This window comes from Morone saxatilis, unplaced genomic scaffold, assembly GCF_004916995.1.
Source record: "Morone saxatilis isolate NCDOM2014 unplaced genomic scaffold, NCSU_SB_2.0 Contig0, whole genome shotgun sequence".
Lineage (NCBI taxonomy): Eukaryota > Metazoa > Chordata > Actinopteri > Moronidae > Morone > Morone saxatilis.
In genome coordinates this window covers 9,539,026-9,551,336 of record NW_023339650.1, presented here as the reverse complement: position 1 = coordinate 9,551,336, position 12,311 = coordinate 9,539,026, and the positions used below count along the sequence as shown (strand labels likewise).

General features: G+C 40.4%; 1 protein-coding gene across 2 annotated transcripts in view; it reads left to right on the top strand.

Moving 5' to 3' along the window:
* The window catches only part of myrip (myosin VIIA and Rab interacting protein), a 35,010-nt gene that overhangs the window by 18,614 nt on the left and 4,085 nt on the right, over positions 1–12,311 (top strand). The window contains exons 3-13 of one of the 2 annotated variants that reach the window (XM_035655987.1): positions 251–348; positions 616–696; positions 1,440–1,601; positions 3,513–3,681; positions 4,347–4,873; positions 5,428–5,577; positions 5,797–6,573; positions 10,761–10,949; positions 11,067–11,228; positions 11,347–11,442; positions 12,075–12,135. In XM_035655987.1, the coding sequence (XP_035511880.1) occupies positions 259–348; positions 616–696; positions 1,440–1,601; positions 3,513–3,681; positions 4,347–4,873; positions 5,428–5,577; positions 5,797–6,573; positions 10,761–10,949; positions 11,067–11,228; positions 11,347–11,442; positions 12,075–12,135 (2,464 nt within the window). In that variant the 5' untranslated portion in view covers positions 251–258. Of the gene's footprint in view, positions 1–250; positions 349–615; positions 697–1,439; positions 1,602–3,512; positions 3,682–4,346; positions 4,874–5,427; positions 5,578–5,796; positions 6,574–6,872; positions 8,183–10,760; positions 10,950–11,066; positions 11,229–11,346; positions 11,443–12,074; positions 12,136–12,311 lie in introns of those variants that run through there. The other variant, XM_035655995.1, reaches the window with a different exon arrangement.

Genomic DNA, 12,311 nt, shown 5'->3' with positions numbered 1-12,311 from the left:
TTCTCAGATTGTTTCATTTAAATACTTATAAGAGTCAAGAAGAGGCTAAACTGTTCAATATTTCAGAAAAAATTAAGATTTAAAAACACTTTTCAAAACAAAAACATAATAATATCTTGTGACACATCAAATTTGCCTTATGAGTTGTGACCCCTAGGTTTGGAACACTTGGATTTGAGTTAAAGGGATAGGTGGGAATGTGTGTTGGGGTGTAATATCTCTGAAATGTGTGGGTCCTCCATGTTATTAGGACACAGTATGGCAGAGACGCTCACAGTCGCCCTGCGTGTTGCTGAGGAGGCTATAGAGGAGGCCATCGCTAAGGCAGAGGAGTTCAGTGACAGCTTGGTGAGACATCTCTCTGTTCCTCTTCTTCCTTTCTCTCTGTCTCTGCCTCCCTCTTTTCCATTTGCCCTTCATTCCCCTCTTTTCCATCCCCACTTTCTCTGTCATGTCCTCTTACTTCTCTCCTCTCGCCTCCCTCTTGGTCTCAGTATCAGCGGGATGCAGTCATGGTTTTTGGCTAAGACATCTGCACAGAGCCTTTTCTGGTAATTCTCGTCGTTTTGGACCAAATATATATATGTGTGTGTGTGTGTGTGTGTGTGTGTGCAGGAGAAGCAGAATGAGGCTCGGTATCTGCGGGACCACAAAGAGGAGCTCATAGAGGAACTTGCTACAACCATTGTACAAAAAGTAGGTTGAGTAAGAGTGCGTTTTATTTTTGCATGTTTACTTCACCCTTGTGTGTGAAGACACAGAGTAGTTGACCTCATTCAAATGTAAATGCACACTTGAAAAGGAAAATCTAATACACAGAGCAAGGTCCCATCTCTGTCTTCACTTTGACACTTTGACAGACTATTATAATGTAAAACAAAAGCATCTCCATCGGTAATACATTTTTGTAGGTGAGATAGCGCAGGAACACAGAAAATTGAAGTTCTTTCCCTCTTTTGAAAACTGGGATTATAGTACCATTTGAGAAGAGGGCAGAAAGTCTTTGAATATGATATTTTAGTTGGAATTAAGATTCAAATGACAACTGCTTTCATTTTAATCACGTCTTGTAATTTGCATACACATAGTAACTGGAGAAAAAGTTTTCAGTTGTTTAATTGCTCTGCAGTTTTAACTAACATTTGATTTGGCCATCAAGTCTTTGAAGGTGAAATAAAAAATGTGGTTTTTTTTTAATCTCCACTTTGAGGATCGTGCTGCATAATATTACATGAAAAATGGAAACTGTATTATTGGTTTCATAGTTAGTTTCATTATAACAAATTATTCACCGCCTAAGTGTAAAATGCTGTCATGCGATTGCATTTTCCAATTTGCAATTATTATTATAAATCATTATTCAAATACATTTCTCTATATGCTTGCATCGTTTAGTCTTCTCTTACTTTCTTCTTCTCCTTCCTCTCTTCCCTTCTCAGATCATCCAGAGGAGGAATCGTTCAGAGATGCAGACAGAGTATGACTTTGTCTGGCCTCAGCCTCAGTCCTTGATCCAGCCCAGTGAACTACCCTCTCCATCTCAGCCTCAAGCTTCTTCACAAGGACCACAGGACCCCCTGAAGACCTCATACTCCCTCTGGGTTAGTCTCTGCCTGCATGCAAACTGTTAAAACTCTAAAAATGCCAACCGTATCCGGTGAAGTTAAAACCATCTTGTTGGCTGGTGTTAACCGCTGAGTCTTGACCAGACGGATTTTCACCTCCATTATGCACCATGTGTTTAAAGAAAGGGTGGTTTGTTTTTTTCCATAGTACATTTCTCACTTCAGTTCACAGCACATACACTATAATGATCTTCTGTCTGTGTTTTTGTGTGTGTTCCTCTGGGTGGACTAGACGTTGTCTCTGTGCATTTGCCAGATTTTAAACACACAGGAATGTTGTGTTTGACAGAAAATCACTGTAACCTTTCAGAAGCACTGGTCACATGTGGTGTCAATGTCATCCCATTGAGCATTTGTATTTAGCTCGTCTGTGGATCGTGTAGCTGTTGTATTGAAAGCCAGTGGTGAAAGGGTCTGACCCACTTAACATTTTGTACATTTGTAATATTTGTAGGATTAAGGCGTTCTCCAAAACTCAGGATGATGTGTATTTTGATGCTGCCTTGTATCCATATGGAAACAACACAATACAGTAACTCATTTAGAGGATTGCTTGGACATTTGCCAGCCTTTGAATTTCATCTACTATGTTTTGCCATTTTATAAAGGGAATATAGACCACCAAGAAAAAAATAGACCCATAGATGCATGGCTTATAGCTTTTTTCCCACAGTTTGAAGTGTTTTAAAGTGGATTTACCCCTTAAGGAGGCAAAAGCAAAGCTTTAGAAGTGTTGCAAATGTGATTTGAATCACATAGGAACCAATTCTGATTAATACCTGACTGGTTCAGAAGAAAATCCAGTCTGACAGTTTCACTAAGTGTTCCACTGACATAGGGATACACACAGTAACACACACACACACACACACACACACACACACAAATCAGCAATGCGCACACACACACCTGGTGGAGGTTCACACTACTAGTCAGCAGGGACTGGAGGAGATTTGTCATCTTCCCATGTGTGAGCAAAGCATCAAAGCTGCGCTCCCTGAGCCTCACCGTTCTGTTTCCCGCTGTTTCACTCAGCGAAGATCAAAGTCCTGTGGAATACGAAGGGATCCTCCTCGACTGCTCGGCCCGCCATGGGAAGGGCTCTGTTTACCAGCTCTCTGCAAACATATTCACTATGACACAGTGCATGCAAATACACACTAAAAGCTGTACTGCCTTAACACTGATCCTTCGGGTAATCTTAATGGTACCCACCCACCCATTGTAAGAATTTATGTTTTTTTCTCAAGTTGTTCTGTACCCTACTAGACAGTTCAGTCTATACTTAAATGTACCAACATCAGTCCTTTCTCTTGAATGTTAAATCACGATTGCAGTGTGAGTTTGTGCACCTTAATGAGGTTTAAATCCAATACCAAGTTTAAGTGCACATCCACAAACATTAACTGCACAGTAGAAAAACCCAACTATAGTCTTACTAGAAAACTTAATCTTGAATCTAAATAATTCCCTTGTCATTGGGAAGACTGGCAAAATGTCTTGACTTTGAAGATGTTTTATTATAAAAAGATTTTCTGATCCTAGGTAGTTGCACAAGCTCCTATTCTGTCAGGTTAGTTCTTTAGTTGTTTTCTAGCTCCATCTGCTGATGAAAATATGGAACCACAGACATACCTGTACAGATTTCTGTCCATAGAGGAAGTAGACTAGCCTATTCTACTATATATGGATACTATATATGGATATTACGTGATGAGTGTGCTGCTGCCTGTGTCCATGCAGTAGTAATCTGTCTGGAGCTGAATGAAACTCTGTCTGAAGGGCCTGCCCAGACTCAAGTTAACAAAGGGAGGAGGGTCAGCTTTAACTTAAAATGTTCAGATCTGTGTCTCAAACCTGTGTGTATACTGATGTGTGTGCTTGCAGCGCTCACGGTCAGCGTTCTCCCTCACCAGTGACGACTCCCCAGAGAAGGGTCCGGAGGAAGAGGGCGCAGGGGCGGGTGGTGGCTTGCAAGAGTACGCTTCTCTAAAGAGGGAGGGCAAAGCCACATCTCTGCCCACCTGGAAGAGTGTCGACCGCCTGGACAACTCCAGTAAATACCACACTCACAGACTCTGTTTAATGTTCATTGGTTAAGTAGCTTTCCTTTGATTCCTCTTGATGCCAGTATGCAGATGCAATTGGATATTCTATTTGCTAGAGAACTGATTAAAGCGTTATCCTATAAAATCTTGCTGATGCAATGCACAGTAGGGTACAATATGGGAAGACCACATCACTGCACTCTGGTGATGGTTTTGTGGTATTTAACTCTAAACTATTTTAACTTAGGCCCATAAAAACAATCTTATGGTACTGTAAAGGGTGGAATGGAAAAGTTTCAGATTAGGTATATTGGGAATGTACTATACTTTGCACAAATGTTAGGCAACATTTTGACTCTTTTACTGCTTTTTTGAGTTAATGTGAATTTTGTTCAGGTCATATTTAATGTTTTCCTAATATATGTGTGTGTGTGTGTGTATGTGTGTGTATGTGTGTGTTATACCAGCTTCAGTTACATTGTTTTGTCAAATTATGGCTAAATAAAAGTTTTACTGAGACATAACTATTGTATCTAGTGGAAGAGTTCATCTTGAACTATAAAAAAGAATTGCTATTAAAGAAGTAGGTCACACAGCCTATCCAAAAAGTACAGGTGGAAATAAGAGTTTGTCTTAATAAACTTCCTGTTTATGTGTGTTCATGTGTTTCCAGGTGCGTCCTCAGTGCTCCAGAGCCCAGACGGTAACTGGATCGCTCTGCACAGCTCACAGCTGTCTCGGCCCAGCCTGCTAACCAAGAGGAAGAGCCTGGTGTTCAGCGTGTTGGAAAAGGAGTCCGGCGTCGTCTCAGCTTACGACGAGATGGGATCCGACTCTGAGGAGGACGATGAAGGCGGCTGGGGTGCAGCATTGCGACAGTTCCGGCGCAAACTGTCCGATGAGACTTACTACACGGACTCACAGCACGACCCGGAATGGACGTACACCCAGCACCTTCCCATTACATCACCGTCCTCTGGCCAGTACACCAACACAGAGACTCTCAACTCAGACTCGGAAGCCTCATCGGTGCTGTCCGCATGTCCTCGCAAAGCGCCTCACAACCTGCTGAGGAAGAAAGCTGCGCCGGACACACACCTGCACCCTCATCACCAGCCACTCTACCACCAACACCTTCACCAGAACTACTCTCCGTATCCGCTGCACTCAGAGGGACTGGATGTGAACTTTAACCCTAAGGTGATTTACCTTTACATTATAACTTTGGATTATTCTATACTTTATAGTCTAATGTAAATGTATGTATTTCATGTTATTAGATGGGATGAATTTACACTGAAAATGTGACTGATTCTGTGTGTCATTATCTAGCAGGCATGAAAAACATTATATTTACATAAAAGCATTAAAAAACAGGTGAAAAGCAGAACATAATAATAATAAATAGAATAATTGTGGTGGAGGAAATATTAATATCCTTTATTTAAGTAAAGTGCCAAAACAACAAAGTAAAATACTCGACCAATACAAGTAACATTCCTAAGTCAAAATGTACTTGAAGTATCACAATTAAAGTACTTGGTCTGCAGAAATTGGCCCCTGTGAGTGTTATATTATGATATATGACATTATTAGATTATTAATACTGATGTATTTATAGCTGGCAGAGGTTTGAAATAAATTTATCTTATGTCTTATGTCAGATAAATAAAGTAGCATTAAGGGGAAATAAAAGTACCTCAAATCTGCACTTGAGTAAACGTACTTTGTTGTTTCCCTCCTTTTGTTCCCAGGTGATGGGCGACAGCAGCGAGGCTGAGGAGAGGCAGAGTGACCCGGTCAGAAGATCACGGCGACGCAGGAAAAGCAAGAGAGAGTCGTCAACAGAGCAGAGCAGGCCTGGAGGCCAGAGCCACACACAGTCCATCTACCCATTAGTGCAGGTAAAATATCACACTTGCCTTTTTAGGGATACTAGTAGCTACTTTGCCATTTGAAATAAAGTGGTTGTATAATATTGTTTCCCCACTGGGGGGCGGCAAATTACAATTCTGTGTTTGATAATGTGGTTTAGGCCTCCTAATCTCTTCTTTGCTACGTTTCCTGATGAACATCTGATATAGGTGAAAAGTATTCTGTGTCCCTTTGTCTCCTCATTCTAGGAGAACAGTGGTTTTCTACTCAATGCCCTTCTGAAGAGGGGTTTAAGTGAGGAACAGTCAGTACCTGACACTATGCCAATGGCCACAGCTGCATCAGACGCCTTCAAATTGGATGCCATGACACCTGAGCCAGAGGACTTGGACACAGTGGCCCCAAATTCAGCAGCCCCCAGCCCTCCACAGCCCCACTCTCTTGCTCTGGGCTCCCAGCACTCGCTGAGCTTCTCCGGGCCTGGAGACCCTCTGGAAGAGGAGATACGATCCAGACTCAGCCAGCTGGTCAGTCGTGCCAACAGCAAAGACAGCAGCTCATCTGAGGAGGAGTGCACGAAGCGGCCTGCAGACAAACAGAAGGATAAAGAAAGTGACAGACAGAGAGAGAAGATGAAGCCAAAAGACACAGAAAGAGAAAGGAAGAGAGCAAGTGACAGATTAAGAGACAGGACCAGCAGTAAGGAAAGGGAGACAGTGGAACAAGTGAATGGAAAAGAGATGAAAAGAAGTGAGAGACTAATAAAGAGTCAGTCAGTGAGAGAGGAAGGAAGAGTTAGAGAGAGGAGGTTAGAGAAAGGAGTGGGAAGTTTGGAAGAGAAAGTGGGCAACCAGGAGCAAAGGAGAGGAGATAAAAGAGAGCCGAACAGACACAGTAAGAGGCAACATAAAAGAGATGTGGAGAAGGAAGCTGAGCAGAAAGGAGGAGCAAGGAGGAGTGGATCCAGTGCAAGTTCACCTGCTGTGACACCTTCTTCCCAGGAGGGGGTGCTGTCAGACAACCAGGTAAGGGGATTTGAAGAAAGTACAGTAGATTTGATTCCACTACTACCTTTCTGGAGAGTACTGTCTGTTTGTCTGCCTTTTGATACATTTGTTTTCATGTCTTTCGTATTTTACCCTCTATAACTCTTCATCCTCGTATCTTCCTCTCTTATCCTTGCATTTATGTGACGATCACTGCTGTCCTTTTCCGTCCCTCATCCCGTGTTTTCCCTTTTTCTCTGTGCTTCTGTTCTACTTTTTTGTCTGGTCTGTGTGTTTCTTCGTAAATGTGTGTGTGTGTGTGTGTGTGTGTGTGTCAGGAGGGACAGAATGACTTGGAGCAACAACAGAGGCTTCAGTTGCTCTCCTCTCTCTTGCAGCAGGTGAGATATCGGCTAGAACAGCAAAGGAATTCTGTGAGGTCTTGCGCAGGATGCCACGCTTGAGGACATACAACTCTAATTAAACCTCCATCTTACCACGCACACATACTGTATCCACACCTGCACCCATGCACACATTTTAGATATGGAACACATTTGTTCTGATTAAGCACACTAAACTCTACATTTATTCCTCATGTAAATGCACAGGCATGTCATTACAAAGTGTGTGATGGCTGGATGTGTGATTAAGTTGAATGTCACTTTTTGTATTTTTTCTTATTTCTGCAGGTAATAAAGCTTCTGGCATTTGCAGTGCAGTTAAAGTAGCATGTAGTAGCATAACAAGCTGTTCAAACATTGCTGTTAGTCTCTCAAAATAAAACAGTAAGGTATTTTCTCTAAAACCCCTGCTTTGCTTTGCTTTGAGAAGAATCATATACGGAGACATTCATCACAGAAGAGCTACAAATATAATTTTTTCATTAATAAAAACCTCAAAAGGTCAGAATGCAACACAGCCACAGGCATTGTTTTGGGTAATAAGCAACTTTTCTTGTGAAAAATGAGCAACCAAGATGGTTGTAAGCTCCAACCAAAACAAGATCTATAATCAAGTAAATGAAAATCATATCCTTTGAAATACATAAATATCCCTTCAAAAGGAAAACACAGCAACTTTTGTCTAAAATACTGGTATCCTGACATCCTGTTATATTTGAGTCTAACACATGAGCTGCCTCCCAGTGTTATAACGCATACAAATTTTAAGCAGATTGTGGTAAAGTGGTACACTCGTACTAGAAAAGTGACAAAATTAACTATACTTTATATAGGGATGTCGGTGTGCATATTAAATCAGCTTGATTTAGCTTGAGAAGGCTGTTGACATACATTATTGTCCAGCAATGCACTACACTGAAAGGAAGAAAAGGAGCATTTTGCTTTTTTCCTTTCCAAAGTTACATCTTGAATGATGTCTGCTGGTGCTCATATTGCATTGCTTCATGTAAAAAGTACAGCGATATCTTGAATACTAACAAGCATGTGTTGTATGAAAGAGTGTATCCATACTAAATGCTATGTCTAGATATCAAAATATAAAAATCTGAAATTGACATAAAAAAAAAGTTAAATCTATGACCGGTTAAGTTAAAAGCACTCTTCCAGTACTATCACATAGTAAAGTCAAAACCCACACAATATGAGGTAGATAGACACATAAATTATACACACACACACACACACACACACACATATTCACCCACAGACTTGCACTTCTCTTGCTCACCTCGTCTACTATGTCTGAGGCGTGTGGGTCGATGCTGGTCATTAGCCAGAATCATTATAAGGGCTCCTGTGAGTAATACGTGTCTCATACAATGTGAATGACACATGTACTTGTGTGATCTATTTCGGTTGGTTTTCACAGCTCCCTTTGAAACCTGCCAGGACAGCTCAGTTAGATGTGAATACAGGAAAACATGTCTGATAATGACTGTGATATTTGTGGCTTTTTAGTCTTTATTTTGTATTTACATCAAACTGACATTTTTTAAAGAATTATCTGGCACTTTGCTTTTATTAAATCTGAAAAAATGAAAAAGAACCTGCATTGTCTCGCTCCCCGCAGGTATATTTATATACATTTTCAGTTTAGATAACCTTCATCACACACAAGGACACATAATTTAAGAAATAATTGATATTATAATAAAAATAATATATTATTCTAATATGACCATAACACATTTCCAAGGGTTTAATAAATTTAGTTGCATCACTGATAAAAGCTGTTGTAAAACAAAGCAATTTGTAATAATAACAGACTTTCTCATAACTTTCTTTCACACATACACACACACACTTACATTGACAAAACAACGCACATATGCACTTACTCAGGCACCTATGTGACTTTTAACATTTCTTTTTTAAAAGTGTATCAAATGACCCCAAGGAGACACAAAACAATCCGTAAAACATCAAAAAAGGAATGCAAAATGAGTAAAAAGAAGCAAAATGTCCACAAAGAGAGACAACACGACTACAGAGAGGCAAAGCAAGATGTAGAAGAACTAAAAAGAAATGCAAAATGACCTGTCCCTGCTATTAACTAATGTCATTTAATTACTAAACCACAGAACTCCACTTATATTCCAGTCACTTATGTTTTCCTTACTTACATTATATTTCTATCTTTATATAAAATCAAACTAGATTTTTAACATCAATAGCAGTGAGACGTGTATGTGTGTCAGACTGTTTGATCTGAATGGTGATGGCCTGTTTCTTTGGAGAGGATGAGAACTCTCACCAAACATCCATTTCTCCATCGACCAACCCAAGTCAATATCAAGGACCGTCCATCTCTGCTTCTTATTCTTTTTAAGATCACTAAATGCTCATTAAAAAAAAAAAGATAAGAGGTTTGGTTTTCTGCCTCTCATCTTTCACCCAATACTTTATCCTGCCTTGACCAAATCGTTGCTCCTCAGCTCCTTCTTATCCCTCACTACCGCTCATGTCACTACCTAAAGCTCTGGCTTTCAGACTGTCACACTGTCGGTCTGGCTGAGAGAGGGATCAATATGCCTCCAATCCCACTGATCAAAGCTTCAGCCAGTGATTCATTCATTATTGAATTACATCTGTCTCTCTTCACTGCCCTTTCCTTTGCTTGCTTAATGTTTCCATCTATTCAGAAAAAAACTGCAGCTTTCTTTACAAGGCATTTGTCCCAGACAGCCTGAATTTGGAAACAAGCTTGGATTTGGATGAACAAGCTGCTCCAGTTAATCGAAACACTGACTAGCAGTAAACAGACTGACTAACAGGTTTTTTTTTGTTTGTGTGTGGAAGGGATCTTGATATGGTAGTTAGAGATCTCCACCAACTGATTTGTCCATTAATTAACTGAGCCTTCGTCTTTTTATTACTTTTTTGGAAACTCATGTACCAGTTTTTCAACTGAAAGGTCAAAAGAAATTATTTGTACACCAGCATCTCGTCTAATGGACAGATAATGATGGATATAAGCTTCAATATGAAATTGTTTCCTGTTCGCTAAGGTATTCCTGATTCCGTATAGCTAAACATCCACATGCCATAATTGCTATCCTGCAGCCCCTGCACAGCAATGAGAGATATACTAGTCACTGAAACATCTTTTAACTGATCAAAGCCTAAAAAAAATAAAGGATCAATCACTCCTCAGGCTTTGTCTTGAAACCTTTCTCTGCTACCTTTCCTCCTCACTACTGCATTTCTCACTTCCAGTTCTTTGTTCTGCACCTTCTGATTGCTCTTCTGAGCTCATGCATTTGCAGACATGCATGTTCACAGAACAGCTGATTAGGCCAACACTGCTATTAAAGACACATGCCATTTAGGTTAAGCCACATTTAGTTTATTTTCTCCCCTTCGTTTTCAAATGGTGATTTTAATATGTTTTTCAATACCCTAATGACTTCATAATGTCCCACAGCTGTGATTGCATAATTACATTTTGCTATATCCCCTTGCTTTCTGAATGAAAGATATTTTTTCATTTTATTTTCTGTGATTCTGCTACATTAAGCCCTTGTTTTGTCCTTAATGTGATGTTTACAGATTTTACATAAAGGCATGCATTAAGTCTTTATGCTCATAACAACTTAAAAGGTTTGCCAGTTCATCATTGAACCTAATTTCTAGGTAGGACTATTTCACTTTTAATCATGAAAGTTCAATATTTTGTTCCTCTTTAACCTGATCACATTAGGCCTTTCAGGATGTATCATCTGACTGCTGTGCATGTGTGTGTTTTTTCTTCAAATGAAGCAGAAGTACTCGGCGGCCTCTCTCTGCAGCATCACCACAGAAGTGCTGAAGGTTTTGAACGCTACAGAGGAGCTGATCGGTGAGGCAGGAGGTGAGAGCTACACCCCATCTGAATCCATGAGTGCTTCTCCCATCTCCAGCAGCTCCGAGACCCGCAGGCTAGACCAGAGGCTGACCAAGATGGAGGAGAATGTAAGCTAAAGGGCACCTTAGCCCAACAAATTTACCACTCTTTAGATTTCCACACAATAAGAAAAGTATTTTGAGATTCAATCATATTGGGAGCTAAGTGTCTTCTTCTCTGTACAGGTGTACCTAACTGCTGGTGCTGTGTACGGGCTTGAGGGGGCGCTTGGGGACCTGGAGCAGTGTGCCCGCAGTATTAGCAGTGGCACAACAGACACAGAGCTGGCCTTCCTGGAGGACCAGGTGGCCACTGCAGCTGCTCAGGTTCAGCAGTCTGAACTACAGGTACTGGATGGCTTTTCTCTGCAGCTTTACGACAAATATGAACTGTGATTAGATTCACACTAGGATTGAATCTTGTATTGGATTGTGTTTTTAAATGAAGTATCTTTCGCCTTTTAAGGTATCAAACATTGAGGCCAGGATATCAGCTCTGAAAACAGCTGGGTTAAATGTGGCTGCCTGCAATCGCTTCTCCAAGTACAAGCCAAAGGCTAAGGTAACCCACTGCCCTTTGAGTGCCCTAACAAGTCTCCCACACTGCCATATATATACTAAATTTGCCTGGTTGTATTTTATCATAAAGTAGTGGTATGTTAAATAACATTTGCCTGAGAAGGACCTGTAGTTGGTCCAAACATCACTAATAAAAGCTGTGATACGTGTAACAGATATCTCTCCCACTGAGATTTTGTAATCTAAGTTACTTAAGTAACTAAAGATGACTGACCTGACACTAAAAGTGAGAAAATAAAAACATATAGCAGCTCCAAGGCTACACTGCATTCACACTGTGAGCCTTAGTGCTCAATTCTGAATTTATTACTCAGATCTGAATTTTCTTTTTTTGGCCATTCACATTATTTTTTGAACGTGGCCAATATCAGATTCCAGTGTCACAGTCCTGAAGTGACCTGTATGATGAATGTCGATCTAGAGTGACATAAACGTCACCTGTATCTGTTTTGGATCACATATGAAAGTGGCCCAAATTAGAATTGAAAAGATCTGAGTCACTCATGAGCCAAAAAGTCAGATTCGGGCCACTTTTGCCTGCAGTGTGAACAAGTCAGGGTGCTTTGTTAATTTTTAATGTGTATGAAGTGTATAATACAAATATTCTGATTACAGCCTCAAACCCTGGACTCATCACGCCATCAAAGGAGGAAGCTTCCAGCCCCTCCACTGAAAGGTACCAAACACTCAATTTCACTCAATTCAGAGAAAACTGTAATTACACACAAATAAAACTATGCATAAAAGAAATATATAAATATAATCTAAACTGTGACAATGTCCTCACCCCTGACCTCTAAATCCTAAACCTTATTACAGCCTTATTACGCAAGTTTCCTGGCCACCGTAGTT